General features: G+C 40.4%; 2 protein-coding genes across 2 annotated transcripts; one reads left to right on the top strand and one right to left on the bottom strand.

Annotated features, from left to right (window-relative positions):
* Positions 1-4,131: 4,131 nt before the first annotated feature.
* stc1l (stanniocalcin 1, like) lies at positions 4,132-10,426 on the top strand. The gene is made up of 5 exons (XM_012851720.3): positions 4,132-4,356; positions 6,592-6,734; positions 6,818-6,925; positions 7,752-7,855; positions 9,691-10,426. Exons 1-5 carry the CDS (start codon positions 4,236-4,238, stop codon positions 9,986-9,988), a joined length of 774 nt encoding a protein of 257 aa, XP_012707174.2. The 5' UTR covers positions 4,132-4,235; the 3' UTR covers positions 9,989-10,426.
* A 3,849-nt stretch (positions 10,427-14,275) lies between these two features.
* On the bottom strand, positions 14,276-15,421 carry LOC118562157 (protein ALP1-like). The gene is made up of 2 exons (XM_036134430.1): positions 15,158-15,421; positions 14,276-14,911 (listed from the first exon to the last, which is right to left on the bottom strand). The coding sequence occupies exons 1-2, from the start codon at positions 15,196-15,198 to the stop codon at positions 14,521-14,523; spliced, it is 432 nt and encodes a 143-aa protein (XP_035990323.1). The 5' UTR covers positions 15,199-15,421; the 3' UTR covers positions 14,276-14,520.
* Between the last annotated feature and the right edge of the window lie 2,784 nt (positions 15,422-18,205).

Genomic DNA, 18,205 nt, shown 5'->3' with positions numbered 1-18,205 from the left:
CAAACGCTTTTCCCAGCGCTGTAATTTGGATTTATCTTGATTAAAAACAATGTCGGTCTAAGAAGCCATAAAAGGCTCTGAACACCCTGGAGGTGTTTTTCCACAAGGATCTGGCTGAGGAGATAGGAGCGGAGATGGGGGTGGAGGAAAGTGTGACCTGCTGGTGATGCTTATCAGCGCCTGGTGACCTCCTCCGTGCTTCTAAAGACTCACAACTTCCTGTGGTCAACCAGGCTGCGTGTGGAAACGGACGCTCCTCCACCAACGAGTCTCACACTTCACCGATACCTGACCCTCAGATAAGACACACACAGTTTTCCACATGTCCCACACAAAACAGCAGCGCTGCAACAGCTTCTGAAATAGATTATATAGGAAGTCAGGGGCAAATGAGCCTGAGGGGTCCTGATCTTCACATCCAAAAAGAAAAAATTAAGACACTGAAAGGACGTAGTTTAGATGGCAAACCCCTTTTACAGACATGTAAAAAACTCATAAAGGTGGTGAATGTTCACATAGATGACGGAAGACTTCAACGGGAAACAGAAAAACACACGTGGAACGCACGTTTGATGGCAATTGTTGTGAATGAAACGTACAAATGTTCCCATCAGAAATATGAAGAGCCGATGGTATCAGCATCCCTCCCTCCATCTGTGTCATTAGAACCCGTTTACTGGAGATGGATCTGCTATACTACAGTAAAATTCCAGAATTTAGAAATCAAACCTTATTCTATCAGGTGATGCTTTGAGGATGATAGAAAGTGTCCTGCACTGCACAATGAGGCAGTGAGAGGCAGAGGAGTGGCAGAGACACACTGGGGAGAGAGTGATCATGGATCTCTCTGTTTATTCTGATGACAGCACATGTTTGTTTCCAGAGACTCACTGCAATGATTGTAGTCTTATACATTTACCTTAAATAGATACATTTTTATCTTCACATCAGGCAGTCAAATCCTTAAGCTGGTTTTTAATTTGAAAGTAAGATACAGGTAAGGCTGGTGTCCTGTTTCAAAGAATATGTAACCATTTGAAATAAACTGGAAAATAATTTGTTTTATTAAACGAATACATCAGACCAATGAAAAGACATTTGACTACACAATGTGGGCATAATGAAAAGTATGTCCAACACCCAAAAAGGTTTAAAAAAAAATAATACAGATGGACAACAGCTTTTCCAGTTCTTTGGTTAAAGATGCTTTGCTCTTCATACAGAGGGCTTTTTTCAGTATGGAGTTTTTCTCTGTGTGAAAAGTTACAAATATCCAAACTCATTAACGGATTTGGATCAAAAGCGAACAAATTATCGGTGTGAAAACTCATTAAAACAAACACCAGGATCTCAGTAGGATCAGAATCCCTAAGCTTCCCTAATCTCATCTTTGTACGGTGCTGTATGTTGATTCAGGCAATTGTATTTAAGTTTCTGTACTGTGCAATATACTGTAACCCCCCCCCCCCCCCCACACACACACACACACACACACAAACACACACACACGCATGCGCGCGCACGCACGCACGCACGCACGCACTTGTTTAGGAAAAGTGAGGACAAAATAAATGGTACTACTAGTAAAATTAGTAAAAAAATTCTCGCTCAGCTGCAAGTACAAGAACACACACACATATACACACCCACAAGCAATTTAAGAGCTGAAAGCATGGAAAATATTATTTTAAAAACCTTTATCTATCTGTACATTTAATGGTCATCACTTCCCAATGTGGCACAAAGATATTCACAATAGTTTATGTGTTTTAAAATTTATTTAAATAAAAAAAAAACACTAATAGGGTGAAAAATCTGATGTTTTCCCTCTTCTTTACTTCATAAGGAACTCCAAATAATTCAGTATTGAAGAAACTGGATGTTTACTTGATGTTCTCCTAGATTTCCGTGAATTGTGAAAATCGAAGGAAACAAAACATTACGTTAAATGTGTACATACGGTTCCATGTTACATGGAATTCAAATGTAAAAAAAAAAATAACGTTTTTAATCCCAAAAGGAAATGAAATGCTACTGTAGCTCATGTTATGTGGTTTCTTCACGGAGTTGCTGCCGACAGGAAGGATCTCCTGTACTGGTCTCTTTTACAGAGGATCTGGAGAACATCTAACTGAAGACACTTGTGCAACAGTCTGATGAAGCGGATGCTTAGCGTTGTCCATAATGTTTTTCATTTCATGAAGAATCCTCCTTTGCGCAGTCATCTCCAGAGGTTCTAGAAGAGTCTCCAGAACAGAGCCGGCCTTCTATTTCAGCTTGTTCAGCTTCTTTAGGTCAGTTGCTCTGATGCTGCTACCCCAACAGATGATGACAGAGGAGATCACGCTCTCTACAACAGACTTACGGTTATCTGCAGAATCTATATGCAAACCTTGAAGGACCTAAGCTTCCTCAGGAAGTACAGTCTGCCCTGTCCCCTTCTCGTAGACAGCTTCACAGTTGTGTCTCCAGTCCATGTGTTGTCCAGATAAACACCGAGGTATTTATTATCCACCACCTCCACTTCTTCTCCCAATATAGTAATAGTGTTGGTACTATTCCGGTTTCTCCTGAAATCTACAATCATCTCCTTTGTTTTATCCACATTTAGAATGAGATGATTGTTTCCACACCACGCCACAAAGTGGTCCACCAGCTTCAAGTACTCCCAGTCCATCTCTAAAGTGTATACCACCTTGCTTTCTCTTATCTTGACTTTAAGTTTCTTCTGTATGTTCCTCTGTACTTCCTTGTCTTCCTTCCTAAAGGCTCTTTTTTACTCCTTCAGGCCACTGGTTATCCAGGATTTGTTGTTGGTGGAAGCATCTCACTGCTCAGGTGTGGATGATGCTATCCTCACCAGAATTAAACGCTTATATTCTTAGCATGGAAAAACATTGTGATTTGATTTGCCAAAAAGTAGGTCTTGCTTTAGAGATGGATGAGTCCTTTACATTTGCATTAAACAAATCTTTTATTTAATGTTTTGTTTTGAGTTTTGTTTTCTCTAGTAGAGCTGCAGAGAAAATTCACAGTGTACCTCCTTTTCCACAGTTTAAACCCTGCAAAGTCAAATGATGTCACTTCCTGTAAATAGAGTTTATGGAATTGGAGTCCTTATTTGAAGACATATACACACGTACTAACAGGGTGGAAAATCACTATTGGGACATGTAGAAAATGCAGAAAATAGCAAAAAATAAATAAAGCTCTACCAGATTATATTGCATAATGAGATAAAATTGAGTCAAGTTTATCAAGTTATTTAAGAAAAAATAAAAGTTTTGGAATCTTATGGCCTAAACCTATAGAGGAGGTTACTTACCTTGAACTGCGGTAACGATTAAATTGAACGTGTGTGTCACTAAAAGGTGTGTAGAACACAAATAAATATTATAAATGCATTTTATTTATGTTCAAGTTATGAAAAACACTTAAGTGCATGACCAAAGTTCTTTATTGTGAACAGGTGGCACATTCAATAAAACAAGTGTGGGTAAGAGAAACACCCAGGCACAAAATGTTGCTCCAAAAAAATAATCCCCCTTACATTTCAGCACCACAGTTCACTCATTTACTTTTGAGTCTGTTTCTGCAGTTGTTGAGCTTTATTCAACAGTTGTTACTGATTGGCTTCCCCTACAACAGTCCATGCTGTTTTCAATCCTGAACCTGTTCATAAGTTCTGGTCCTGGTTAATAAAAACCTGGGTTGTGGTCCCACAGTCCGTCACGTCCTACGGGTCTCCTCTGGTGACGCACCTCCCAGGAAACGCAGAAAACGTGACTGGAATCAGATCCACCTGCTGAAATGAAAGCACTGTAAGTAAGTAGCTCCAGAGCCGCGGTTCAGATGAAAACTTAAAAATAAAGCAAAAAAAAAAAAAAAGCGCTGCTCCACCTGTTTGAACGACTTCTTAATTAAATGACATTATTCACTATGGATGTGGACATATTTGTGAAACATTATGTGAAAAGCAAACCCCGATGCAAATGGACCTCTGTACCTGCCGCTGTTACTGGAAAGATCCAATTAGCTGTGGAGGATAGTTGCGCGCATGAATAAACCATGACCTGGAGCGCCCGTGGGAACGGCGCGCTCTCATTGGTTCCCTGAGAGCGGGCTCAGTATAAATACCCGTAGTGGAGCCAGAGAGGCAGCACCAAACCTGACCATCTGCAGCCAGCTCAGACCAGCACACCCACTCCTCAACCTCATCAGCACCGTGGAACAAGATGCTGCGCAGCACCGCTCTGCCGCTCCTCCTCCTCCTCTCCCTCTGCCTCGCCTCCGGCTTCCAGACATCTCCGGAGGAGGCGGCTCCCCGCCGGGCGCGCTTCTCTGCAAACAGCCCCAGTGAGTGCCTCTTCTTTGTCTTAGAAAAAGTATGGTATGTCTGGTTTTTCTCACTCTAGTTCGAAAATCAGTGCTTAAGTTTTTTTTTTTTTTTTTTATTATTATTATTATTATTATCTCTGAACGAGATAATTCCACCTTAGTTGTAAAATAATTGCAAAACGACTTTCTAATTGTGGAGTGAAGACATATGTAGACTCTAGTAGGGAGAAGCTCATATAACAAGTTTTGATTGGTCTAGTTTTGTTTTTAAAGCAGGGAGAAGGATCAGCCCAAGTCATGCTCTGCAGTATTACAGTCTGAAAATTCTCAGGGACAAACACTCCTATAATAATCACTGATAATGTTTTGTTTTTGTCGGTGAAATAGGAGTAAGTTAAGATAAGATAAGATAATCTTTATTGATCTCACAATGGAGAAATTCACTTGTCCCATCGGCTCAATAATCAAAAGTCAGAAGGAGTTAAACACAGTTATACAGCTATTTACAATTCTATACAATCCTATGTATAAATAGGTTATTGCACATATAATAGAATAGTACTTCTATTATGTATGTTAAATTTGAGAAACTAAAGATAATATTTCTTATTTGACGAAGCTAAAAATCATTTAGCTGGCATTTTTGTTTGGACAGCTAGGACACTCTCGGGGACGTCTTAGGCAGAGGCCAGTTATCTTCCCCTAAAGATTACATCAAACATTTTCGATCCCTCACTTTTTTTTAAAGCCCTGAGATACCAAAACCATTTTATCCAATTATTCTTTATGTTTGAGATCTATGTACAACAACACAAAACATTTTTAAATACGTACTGGTTAAATCGAAAATGTAAACGTCTCAACTTTTAGATGTGTTTTGTACAATAAATAACTCAAAAACAGCCCAAAGTTACAAAGCGGCCATTCTCTGCCTCACTGACCATGTACAACACATGTCTCTTGTAATTCGTTACAAGATTACAGCTCCCTAACGTTTCTTATTGCACACTTTAAAATGTAGAAGACAGGATATTAATTTTATTCTACACAATCATTTCCAGAACAAATATCAGCTGAGTCCAATTTAAGAAGCAAAATCTCAAATTTACTGTTACTTATTAGATTGTTAAATCATTCGTTTGTTGCAACATTATCACTCGTATTAAGACCAGAGGCGAAGTCACACTGTGTGTGAGAGCAGTTGGGGTTTCAGCTCAGCATGCCATTCATGTTTTGCAGTAAAGAAAAAATGGATATCGTTTAGACTTTTTGCAATTGTCCCTGGCATTTTTTGTCAACCCTAAGCCTGATTAGCGGGCTTGATGTGGTTAGCATAACTTACTGTAAACATGTGCTTCTGTGTTGCGTTCCTGTGGAGTTAGCAGACTGAGAAAACTTGACAAAGAAATCATTAAACTGTAAAACATTCAGCTTTCTGACATATGCAGGCATGCCTCCATAGAAACTGCTGTTCTCTTTCTGGACTTTTGGTGCTTCCGTCACTTGTTTTTTAAAAATACTTTAGTATTACTGAAAAGAGCTAATCTTGAGGTTTTTTTGCCTCATTAACAACTCCCACACAGAATAATGCTGTTTTCAGCTCAGCTTGCTAATCCTTGGTACAGTGGGTTCACTGAATGGAAAAAAAGATTGAATTTATAGTTTCTCACATGTTGGCTGGGTAAGCTGTCCAATTCAATATTTTCTATCCCTGGATTGAGTACAGCGGAAATAACTTCACAGTTTTATGGCTCGATGGAGAAAATGTGATCCATTTGATCTCATTTCATCCAATTCACTCATAACATTATTGGCATAATGTTTTATATCATAACAAAAACAAAAAAATCTACAAACTTAACAATCAGTCCGAAATAATGACTTTTCATCTGACTTTTCCATCATTAGTTTCTATTAAAAGTTATCTTATTAAAAATATATTCCAAAGGAAATTATTGAGTTTCAAGCATCTTTGAATAACTGTTGCTGACTTTGTTTTATTTAAAGAAAATGATCTTAACAGTTTGGAGAAGATAAAGTAACACAAAGGATCAATTCTTTGGCTGTAGCCAGTTTGATGGTTCATTCTTTTCTGGGTGTGTTTATGATGATGTCCACCTTTATTTAATCACCCTGCGGATCTAGACTACTGAGTGATGCTGTGGGGCCATAAAGGAAACCACAGATTTAAAGCGGGGTGTAGATGTAACGGAGTTTCTGTGTAAAAGTGCTCCGCTGGATGTGTTGCTGCAGCTGATGTGGCCAGATGTCTGAACGACGCGATGACCGTCGGTTGCGGATTCTTTTCCTGCCTCGAAAACTCCACCTGCGACACTGACGGGATGCACGAGATCTGTGAGCTGTTCCTTCACGCTGCTGCCACCTTCAACACAGAAGTGAGGAGATCCCCCCCCCCGGCCACTGATTATTGCCCACCTTTCACCAGTTTCTCAGCCTGACTACACTTTTTGTCCTTCAGGGTAAAACCTTTGTGAAGAAGAGTCTGCAGTGCATTTCCCAGGGGATCTCTACCAAAGTCTTCCACACCATCCGCCACTGCAACGTCTTCCAGAGGATGATCGCTGAGGTTCGTTGACAGAGAAAATGTTCATGTAGAAGTCAGACTGTCCTCTGAAGCATAACCCTTTTTTTTAATCATCATAGGTGCATCATTTGCAGTACCATTAAAAATAACATCTGTTTTAGTTTGTTACTTCCCCGTCTCTTTTTATTTAACTTCCCTTTTGTTTTAGATGCCACAGGCTGCTGGATTTACAACTGCCTCCTTTAACCTCCGATCTTTAACATTAGTCACGTGTTGTCGCTTTGAAAGTATATTTGCTTTAATTTCTACATCAGATTCTTGTGTGACTGCATATTATGTTTATGTGAAGGCTCTATTGCGCACATTCAAAGATACGTATGCTAAGTTGGTGCAGTTGCTGGAGACATGTTTCCCCATCGGTGATGTCACTGATTCAGGGGCTAAAGAACAACAGAAATACATGGGGTGGTTCTCATTTCTCATTAGATTTAAATAACATGTGATGACATGTTTTTTCCTTTATGGTTATACATCCTTAAATAAACTAATGAATTACCAAAGATGTTCAGCTTGAGGAAAATGGAAGGTTTGAGCCAATTACATGGTTTTCTTACTGCTGGAGGCAGAGATGCTTTTAAATGCTAATTTATTCCTGGACTCAGCAGTAATCTATTAGTTTAAGCCTTATTCTGTTCCAGGCCAATGGCTGAACAGATCGTGGTCGATTAAGATTTAGGCTTAAACCTAAAACAGCTCAATCTGAGTTTAGATTTCGTTTTTTTGATGTTATGACCTCAGTCATTGTGTCGGGCTAATTTTTTTATACTACTTATCACACTTTGGTGTTTTTCCCCCCATCTTGTTAAAGGTTCAAGAGGAGTGTTACACCAGTCTAGACATCTGCACCGTGGCGCGGTCAAACCCTGCTTCCATCGGAGAGGTTGTGCAGGTGCCGACTCACTTCCCCAACAGGTGAGCGCCGAAGATACTAACGTGTGATAACAGTTGATAAGACACAATGAAACAGAACTGTAGCAACCCTGAAAGCAATTTAATCCTCTGACATTTTAGATATTTTTGATAGGGTTGCTTGAATTATGTAACAATAGAAATGACTGTAGGATTTACAGGAGTCTCCAGAAGCACACAGTTCTGTCAATAATAAAATGTGTGCCTAATAATAATAATAATAATAATAGTAATAATAATATAATAGTAATAATAATAATAATAGTAATAATAATAAAGTTATTTTAATGTACAGCTCAAACATAAATGTCACCATTTGATGTGCTGCACGAGATTATAACAGAAGCTAATTAGCATCTGCAGTCCCTTAACAGATTACAAAAAATGAATATACAATATTAAAATAAAGCAATACTACAAAGCTCCGTCATTCACATGGGATGTCCTTCATGTCATTTTGGTTTAAGCCAGTTTGGGTCACTGTCTAAACCACACAAGCGCCATATAAATGACAGTCTCAAAGTAACAGAACAAACTGGGGTAACCAAATAAAATGCTAAAATTTTGAAAGGTGGAACACAACAAATGTGTTTTTCTTTCAGCTGTTATATATTATATAAGAATATCTGAAACTTGCTTTTGCTGTCAAACAGTAATATTCACATTTTGTCTCTTGGCATTACGTTTTAACTTGATAGACCAATACAAAGTTCACACAACTGAGGAATGGAATGAAAATGGTTTTCTTATTTTTTTTGTGTGACACAAAGCCAAAAATATGTGGCATACCTCTGTGTTTAGCCAAACGTCGTGGAGCCATTTAAAGAAGGGTTTAGTCATAGAACGACATTCCAAGCTCTGAACATCTCACAGAGTTCTGATCGTCTTTGTTCTTCTCTGTTATTCTGCCATCTAAAACAAATGGAAAGAGGATGGCAATATTGCAAATATACCAACACATGACTGCTCACCTTAAGTTGACAGGGAGAACATTGATTAGGGCAGCACCCATAGGTGCATGGGAACTCTGGAGAAGATGCGTAGGGCCACAGCTCAGGTGGGGGAATCTGCTGACAGGACAGCTAAAGTATAATATAGTACAGGATATAGATGTGCCTGCCTTTATGGACGGGTGACAAGGAAAAAGCCACGGTTAGAAGAACATCACAGGAAGTCCTGTTTACATTTTACCTGAAGTCATGTGGGACGGTGTTCTGCTCAGATTAAAAAGCGAAACTGACCTTGTTTGCCTATATGCAAAACACTGTGTGGCAGAACAGTCATGAGGCACATCACCCTGAACACACCATCTCACACTAAAACATGGTGGTGGCAGTACGATGCTTGTGGAGATTCTCTTCTTCAGAAACGAGAGTTTAGGTGGTCAGTTGACTGGAAGATAAGTGTAGCTAAATACAGGGTAACCATAGAAGATAACCTGTGGAACCATTGGCATGTTAGATCAAAGCATATTAAGGTGTTAGAATGGCCCAGTCAAAGTCCAGACCTGATTCCACTTGAATACTTTGGCAAACTAATGTTTACAGATGCAGTCCATCCTATCTGAATGAGCTTGAGCGTTCTGCAAGGAATAAGGGGCACAAGTGTTCTTTAGATGTGCAGAGCTGGTAGAGAGAAACCCTAATAGACTTGTTTTTCTAACTGTAGCAAAAGGTGGTTCTGCAACACATTGGCTCAGACATGCCTAATACAAATGCGTCCCACATTTTTCTGATTTTTTTGCTTTCTTCAAGAAATTATAAAAGACACAAATGTATCAGTTTCCTTCCACTTCCCAACAATGCTGCACTTTGTGATTTTCTCTGTTGAAACCACAGATACTACAGTACGCTGCTGCAGACCCTGCAGGGCTGTGATGAGCAGACGGTGACAGCGGTGAGGACCGGGGTCATGGCCCGCCTGGGGCCCGACATGGAGAGCTTCCTGCAGCTCGTCCAGAACAAACCCTGCACCCCCAGCTCTGACTCCGCCGCCTACAGCAACCCGGCCAGCTGGAGGAACATGCCCGTGTTTAACATCCAGCCCGGCTTCAGGGGCCGCGACCCCACCCACCTGTTTGCAAAGAGATCTGTGGAGAACCAGGAGAAAGCAGAGGGGGTTCAAGCTGATGAATAGATGACAAATTAAAAAGAAAAAATCCTGACAACTGCAGCAGCAAACAGCTTTACGTGGAAATTTGGGAGAAATTTTACGATCCTCCCATGTCATCCACAAGATAACTGATGTGTTATTCTTATTACTCTCATCGTAATTGATATTTATTGTCCTAAATTAATTTATTAGTCATGGTCGTATATTTAGCCAGAAGATAGAAAGGAGGGTGATGAGTTCCGAATATGCTTTCATGCTGGTCATGGAGCTCTTTGTGGGCTCATTTTACTGGTCTATAAATCCCTTTATAAGCTGTTTGTTGTATTTAGAAATGTTTGAATGTCCGTCAGAATGTGGGATTCAACTTGGCTGGTTGTAAAGTTAGAAATAAATGCGTTGATGTGACTAATAACTCCGACTGGATTTTTTTTTTTTTTCAATAAAGATTTTTCTCAACAGAGATCAGAATCTACCACACATGGCATTTATTTCAGGGGTTTATAAGCTTCGGACACGTCAATCATGTTTGGGCTAAAACAAGTTGAAAAGAGAGCAGCTTTTACAAATGTACCTACAATTTCTAATAAAGTGGAATTCCAACTTTACTAGAAAAGGCTTCACAACTTAACGAAAATCTTTCCAAATACTGTTCCAGTCTGTAACATAGAAAGCTGCGTGTGCCTTCATGGCTCACGGATCTACTCTGTTGCGTGCTCCTGCTATCTAAAACATCTGCAGATTAGAGCTCTGGTTTACAAGAAGCGTCTCTGAAAGTGAAAAGCCTTCTCCAGTGTTTTCTTAGAGTTTTGCCATCTTCGGATCAGAGGTCAGCAGCTGCCACCAGATGGCGTACAACATCTGCGTCATTGTGAATTCATACATTCCTATTGGTTACTTTGGAAAACTAAGCAGAGCTGCTCAGCTTCCAGAATGGGCAGACCTTAGTATTCTCCTCATCTCTTAGTAGTCACATCATTTCAGCTGCTGGTTAATTTGCTGGCTATAGGTTCTCATTCACTGTTGTGGAGACTGAGGTACTTCTTCCAAACATGGACACTCAAGACGAATATAAATAAACTTTTGCGTTAATAAACATGATTGCTAAACAATGTGTTTGGAGGTTATTCTTTTTAATTTCCATCTTCAGCAGAGACTTATGGAAAGACAGAATATACCGAGAGTGATACAGTGATACATTATGGAAAATATTCTATACTGGCATATCTGGACATAAAAATAATTTGCTCTAATCATTATATTATTTAAATTTATCATTGAATGTGAAAAAACCTCAACAGATTTCACTATAAGACACTAAATGAGAGATTTCTCTTCATCATCATTTATAGTACAAAGTTTAAGCCAAAATGGAAAAACAAAGTCCAACCCACCTTTGCTGGTGAAGATTCTCAGTCATCCAGGTCATGGTCATTCCAAAAAAAGGTAAAAAACAAAGCAACTGGACTTGTTTTCCGTAGTTGAAGACGTTTCGCTTTCTCTCCAGGAAGCTTTCTCAATTCAAAAAGTCTGGAGTAATGTGGAGTAACAAGCTTTATACTACTGCCTAACAAAGGCCTTGTAATGGCTTAGATATATGGCTGGGCAACGATTAAAATATTTAATCGCGATTAATCGCATAATTTGCCCGATTAATCATGATTAATCGCATTGTATGCGCAAACTCCAAGAATGAATTCAAAAGTAGTGTAATGAGCACTTTTATTTTAATGTTCTGCTGCCATATGAACAAAAGTGTTCTAACATTTGTAGCACTTATTTTATACTGGATATTTTCAACTCATCTATTGAATTTAGTGCACTAGTTGATCTTTTCTTCGTAAGAGAACAGCAAGCACTGCAGCCAAAATATGGCCTTTTTTGACCTGCTGTATATTAGCCAGTCCCTAAGCGTGATGTATCATGAAACTGTTGACCTTTTGGGTTTTGTGGTTTTTATTTTATTATTACAATTAAATAATAATAATAATAACAATAATGTTATGTTCAGTGTTTTTTCGCTAATCCACTTCTTATATATTTCAATCCCTATGTAATTTTGTCTGTGTTGTGTGCACCAGCCTGTTGCTTTAATCCTATAAATTTCCCCGTCGTGGGATAAAAAAAGGATTAGCTAATGTTATCTTATCTTAAATAACACTTTAATATATGTACTGGGTTCTTTCAAGGTCTTAATTACATGTTATGTGTGGGCTCCAGTAACATATGATAGATAATATCTACTTTGAAAGTTAACATGAACTGCTGCTGAAGATGACCACTCTGATCTACCTGGATGTTCCATGGAGGACTGAAACGCCTCAGTCAGAGACGTCTGTGGGTCTGTCGGGGCAATGACAGAAGTTTCGTCTCCTCTCTCCGTTTCTGTGGCTCGACGTTTTCATGTTTTTTCACGTGCTTAGATAAATTTGTTGTGTTTCCACTGAAATTAACCGGCTTTTTACAAAATATACAGCTTGATTTCATTTACGGTATTAAAACAAAGCCAAACGGTGCTACTTCCCCTGTTCATGTTTTTCCGCTGCTGCGGTCTCTCTCAGCTGTTTGTGTGTTGAATTTGTGTGAGAGCTGAGTGGGCGGGCCAGGCTGAGCCTGCGTGCTGATTGGCTGGCGCCGCTGAGCCATGTACGAGAGGGGAGGGGGAACACCAGAGTGCTGCCGTGACACAGCGCGCTGCAGTGAGCGCCCGTGCTGACTGATGGGCCTTTCAGACAGGCTGCGACGACCGCACTGCTGCGCTGTGAAACCCATTCTTTTCAATGGCTTGGCCGCGCCAGGGCGGTTTATCGTTGCGTCGAGCAAAGCGCAAGCACAGCGCAGCGCACCGCTTCGCTTCGCGCGCAGGCGCGGTCAAAGTTCAACATAGTTGAACTTTAGTTTCGCGGCGCGTCGTGACGAATGCACGCGTGGCCAATAGAAACCGGGCCATCGGCTGGAAAGACCAGGAAGCAAAATGGAGGAAAAGCTTATACTGTGTGTGTCTGAATTCCCCGAACTATATGACACAAGTTTGCGACTGTACAGGGAAATCAGGAGGAAAGCAGTAGCATGGAAACACATTTCCAACCAAAGTAGGCATGTCAGGTGTGTTTTAAGTCAGGTAGCTTGTTGGTAGGTAGGTAGGCAATATGTAAATCTTAGTGTTATGTGTTCTCCCTCAATAGCTCTACATCTATTTTCTTAATTGAAGTAGGACTAAATTATAGCTTTCATGTACTATGATTAACACATTTTCTCCTATTATTTAGAGGATGAGTGTAAAAGGCGATGGAAAAATCTCAGGGACAGATATATTAAGGAAAGAAAGACCATGGAAGAGAAGAAGAGTGGTGCAGGGGCAGAACACAAGACCACATGGAAGTATTTCTCCATTATGAGCTTCCTGGAGCCTCATGTCAGAGAGAGGGCCACTTCCTCCAATATGTCCCCATCTCTAGAAGAGAGGTCCTCTGCTCCCCACGTTACTTCAGCACTCCTGGCTGCTCAGTCACCACCACCTGAAACCTTTACCCTTTACCTGACCAAAGTATCTCACAGCTCCCCGTCTACCCCTGCATCTCTGGCCACTGATGAATCTTCTGAGACCCTGCCTGACTCAGTAGCTATTGATGTGTCCCAGGAGCACCCATCTACCTTAGCTTCCTATGCCCCTGCAGCTTCAGCTGTAGCCTACCATGCCCCGGCAGCTTCAGCCGCATCTCATGCCCCTGCAACTTCAGCAGCCTCCCATGCCCCTGCAGCGTCTTACATCCAACGGGCACCCCTGGCTCCACAGGGATCAAGCAAAACCAAAAAAAGGCAGGAACAGAAGGATGAGTTTGAGAGTCAGGTGATGAATGTGCTTAACCAGTCTGCAGATGAGGAGGAGCTCTTTCTTTTAAGTCTAGCACCACGTCTCAGAAACCTTTCACGTGAAAAGAGGAGTGAAATTAAAATAGAAATCATGACCGCTTTTCACAGGGCTGAGTTTTCCTAAGAAAAACAAAGTCATTCAGTCCTTGTTCTAATACTTAAGTAGTTTACTTAATTCATTGTTTGAGTTTTGATTCATGTTATGATGAATTCTTGCTTAGTGTATAAGCTCTGCATTTGTGTTCCAAGACATTGCAAATAAAGTAATATTAATATGGTAATGAATGTAATGAATATGTTCTTAAGGACGTCAGATTAGTTCTTACCTATATATATATTTCAATTAGGAGAATTGTATGAAGATAATGAAAATAATGACTATAACAGGTAATGTAAACTAAAAGAAAGTCAATCACTGCAGTGATTTAACTCTGTTAAAGTTTTAAGTCAGGAAACGTACATATCACATTTAATTTACTATTTATGGTTATTTGTAAAGTACACATCTAGCAGAAAGATAGAATCACGGTTTTATTGGCCAGGTATGTGTAAACACACAAAGAATGCTGGAATAAATATTTTTATGGAAATCAGCCCTTTAAAGAATAAGTGAGTGGCTCTTAAAAGAGCCTTTGTTTTATGATGAGGAAGAGTAGCAGAGGGTTGACAGGTGAGAGGTGGGCACGTCAGGCTACGTTGTATTGCCAGGGCACTTCACCAACGGCGGAGGAGAAGTAACTGTTGAATGCCTCCCGGACAGCTACAGCCTCTTGGGTGGCGTTGTTGGCGCCCGCTCTCCTTGCTTGTTGAAGTGCAGGGATGTCACGTTCTTCCAGTGGGACAGGATTTTCAGCTGTGGAGTTCCACCTCTGGAAGTTGTGAAGGGCCACTGTAGCTTTCACAACAGCATCCACATTTTCAGGGCTCACTCCAATCACCCGGTGGTAGATTCTCCACTGTGCAGCAAGAATCCCAAATGCATTCTCAACTACTCGTCTCGCTCTTGATAGACGGTAGTTGAAGATCCTCTTTGGTTGGGAGAGGTTTCTTCCAGGATATGGCCTCAGCACATTCCTCCTTGTGATGAAATAAGAAAAAAAAACACATTTAACCAGAGATACAAGCTACAATTCAATAACCAATAATGAAAAACTTTAATATTTAACATAATGCTACAGAACATGTAATCAGACAATTAAAAGGCAATTTTATACAAATGTGATGCTGCATGTGAATTGAAAACCAGAGATTATTTCTGTTCAGAGGCAAATTATTCCACTCTATATATACTGTAGAGCATAATGTATAATTAATATAAGTTACCTAAGGGGGAAAGCCTCATCTCCCACAAAGACATGAGGCATGGGCCCCAGGTGATTGGCGCCTGGAAGGGGAGCATCTTCTGGGAGATGCAGCTTCTCTTCTCGCAGGGCTTCTCCAAAGGTGGAAGCAGCAAGGGTCCCTCCATCACTGTTCCGGCCAAAAGCTCCAACATCCACCACCCTAAAAAGATACCTTGCATCCACAACTGCCAGAAGTACAACAGAGTATGTTCCCTTGTAGTTGAAATACTGGGAACCTGAATTATGTGGTGCATGGATTACCACATGTTTCCCATCTATTGCTCCCACACAGTTGGGGAAGTTCCACCTCTCTTGGAAGCCCAGAGCAATCTCATGCCAATCAGCAACCTCATGCCAATCTGGTACAGGCAGAAATTCATCCACCAGGCTGTCCCAAATGGCCTTGGACACATCTGGCACAATGTCTGCCACAGTGGAGATGCCCATTCTGTAGCTAGAAGCGATGGTGGTGTAGGAGTCCCCAGTTGCAAGGTATCTGAAATGAATAACATCATAATGCTCAATAAAAATTAAACTGCACAACTTTCAACCACCTCCAATAAAGCTAATTTGAAATACAGTTTCCATGTAGCCTAGTCAGTCGAAGGATATTTTATAAACAGCCTATAAAGAAATCAATGAGCTAATAGTAATTAATACAAGTTAAATTCCATTTACAGAGTGCAGGCTGAAAAAAACCCTGTTGTGTGGGCGGGAGAAAGACATGACTAGCGGGACTCCAGCAAAACAGGCTATAAAATGAAAAGTAGCCTAGATTTATTTTATTACATATTATTTTAATGTAAATCACCTACCTCAGACAAATTGCCAGACGCTCCCTGGAAGAAATTGGCTCCCGGTAATTTGTATGAATCCTTGAGATCCTTGGTCCAACTCTCCCCAGCAAACTCTCAAACTGCTCCATACTGAGCCGAAAGTAGACCTGGAACCGGTCGCTGTGAAAACGGAGCTCTTTCACAAGCCGGAACTCCCCAAGCTGCTCTCTGGACCTGAGGGTTTCGTGCACCCACAGCCTCTTCTTCCTTGCTGCTCTTTTTCTTCGAACTAGCAGGACTAGTGCTAGCGCTTGCTGCTTAGCACGGGTCAGATACATATTTGCTGCTGACCAAAAGCTGGAACAACAAACAAATGACTAGACCCGGCAACCCGGCCGGCGCAGCGCAAATGCGCTGAACCCCGCGGCCAGCGCAGCGCAAATCGCTTCCTATCTGAAAGGCCCATGACACTGACTGAAAGCATGTGAGCAACATGCGTTAATGCCCGATAAAATAAATATCGCCGTTAATAGTCTAATGAATTAACGCGAAATTAACGCGTTAACTTGCCCAGCCCTACTTAAATAACATGCAAATTCAATCGAAACAGGTCCACCCTTAGTAATGGGCGGTCGTTTAAGCCATTAAGCCAGCAGATTGGACCGAAGCTGGTCCACTCCTCTGTAATGAGGAGTCGTCAGGGTTGTTATTGGCTTGGCTTAAAGGAACGATGTTTTGATCACCCGAATGAGGGTGAGAGTTAAGGTGATGGTTGGCTGGAATTAATCCTATAGTCCAATCTGCTGGTTTAATGGCTTTAACGACCGCCCATTACTAAGGGGTGGACCTGTTTCTGTTGAATTTGCATGTTATCTAAGCCATTACAAGGCCTTTGTTTGCCAATTGTATAAAGCTTGTTACTCCACATTACTCCAGACTTTTTGAATTGAGAAAGCTTCCTGGAGAGGAAGCGAAACATCTTCAACTACGGAAAACAAGTCCAGTTGCTTTGTTTTTTACCTTTTTTTTGGAACAACCCACCTTTAGAACTAGGAATATGCAGTAATAACTCCAAGTAGTCGTTCTCTGACGTCATCCGTCTCCCACATCACTGTAGAGAATAGCTGTTTTAAAATCATCAATATCAGTACATCCCTGACAGCCTCGTGGAAGCACCTCAGAATGAGAAGGTTTTCAGTTGTCCGAAGCAGACAAAAAACCCTTTTAAAGAACCCAAACATCCTGCAAATAACAAGGCCTCTACCTGTTCAGTAAAGAGATAAATCATTGAGCGGTATTTGATGGAAAACAATTATTGCCTTTTAATGTTTTAGAAAAAATAATATAGCATTGAAAAAAAAACCCAAATGATTTGGATAGAAACCAACTAAACAGAGTCCGAATTTAGGATTAAAAAGTAAACATTACATTTCATCTCGTGAAAACTATCTTCCTTAACGGGACAGTGTGTAATTCATTTGGCTTCTAATTAGAAGAAATCAAGTATTGCTTTTATAAACATATATTCTGGCAATGTCTAATAACATAACATAAAAAAATGAAAGCATTCTCATAGTTTAGAATTAGTAGTTTAAAAATACATAAGCATTGGTGCAACTTAATGATACATGCTATGTTGCGTCACTATTTCTGATCTCAGCAGCTAAAAAGGGACAAACTTGTCAAGCATACACGTTTTCACTTTCTGTCTTCTATATGCAGACGTGCTGTCGTGCAGGAGTATAAACAAGCAAAGATGACTGTAGATCATTCTACTTACTTTTTTGTTGTTGAAATGGAGGACCGTTAATACTCTTTGACCAGCAAGAGGGAAGAGAACATAACCAAGAAAAGAAAAAGATGTAATAACCAGGAAAAAAACAAGAGTCTGTTTTGGCTATTATTACCAGGTGGAGATAATTCATGAAGGACCGGGGATTCAAAACGGATGCAGAGGCTGCCGGCTTTCTGTTGGACAGGTAAGTTAATTTAATATAACAGTGAAGTTTATTTGTATTTATTAGTTCTCCAAAATGCTGACAACCCAGGGTCCAAACCAAGAAGCAGAGCCATAGTTTAACACACCTCTCTGCAGCTTGCGTACTGTCACCTCATTGAGACAGTGTCTTTGCCATGGCCAAAACTAAAGTATCATCCAAAATGCTACCGTTGAGTTTTCACAACACACAATTCTTTATAGAACACAACAGGACAAAGGTGTCAAATGTTTTTTTTTCACTTTCCGCCACATG

Source organism: Fundulus heteroclitus, unplaced genomic scaffold, assembly GCF_011125445.2.
Source record: "Fundulus heteroclitus isolate FHET01 unplaced genomic scaffold, MU-UCD_Fhet_4.1 scaffold_81, whole genome shotgun sequence".
Taxonomy (NCBI): Eukaryota; Metazoa; Chordata; class Actinopteri; order Cyprinodontiformes; family Fundulidae; genus Fundulus; species Fundulus heteroclitus.
This window is presented reverse-complemented; position numbering and strand designations above follow the sequence as displayed.

Coding starts and splice junctions, on each gene's coding strand:
- stc1l (XM_012851720.3), top strand. CDS start 4,236: ATGCTGCGCAGCACCGCTCTGCCGCTCCTCCTCCTCCTCTCCCTCTGC. Junction 6,735..6,817: donor CTGCCACCTTCAACACAGAA/GTGAGGAGATCC, acceptor TTTGTCCTTCAG/GGTAAAACCTTTGTGAAGAA. Junction 6,926..7,751: donor TCCAGAGGATGATCGCTGAG/GTTCGTTGACAG, acceptor ATCTTGTTAAAG/GTTCAAGAGGAGTGTTACAC.
- LOC118562157 (XM_036134430.1), bottom strand. CDS start 15,198: ATGCCTCATGTCTTTGTGGGAGATGAGGCTTTCCCCCTTAG. Junction 14,912..15,157: donor GATGAGGCTTTCCCCCTTAG/GTAACTTATATT, acceptor TTTCATCACAAG/GAGGAATGTGCTGAGGCCAT.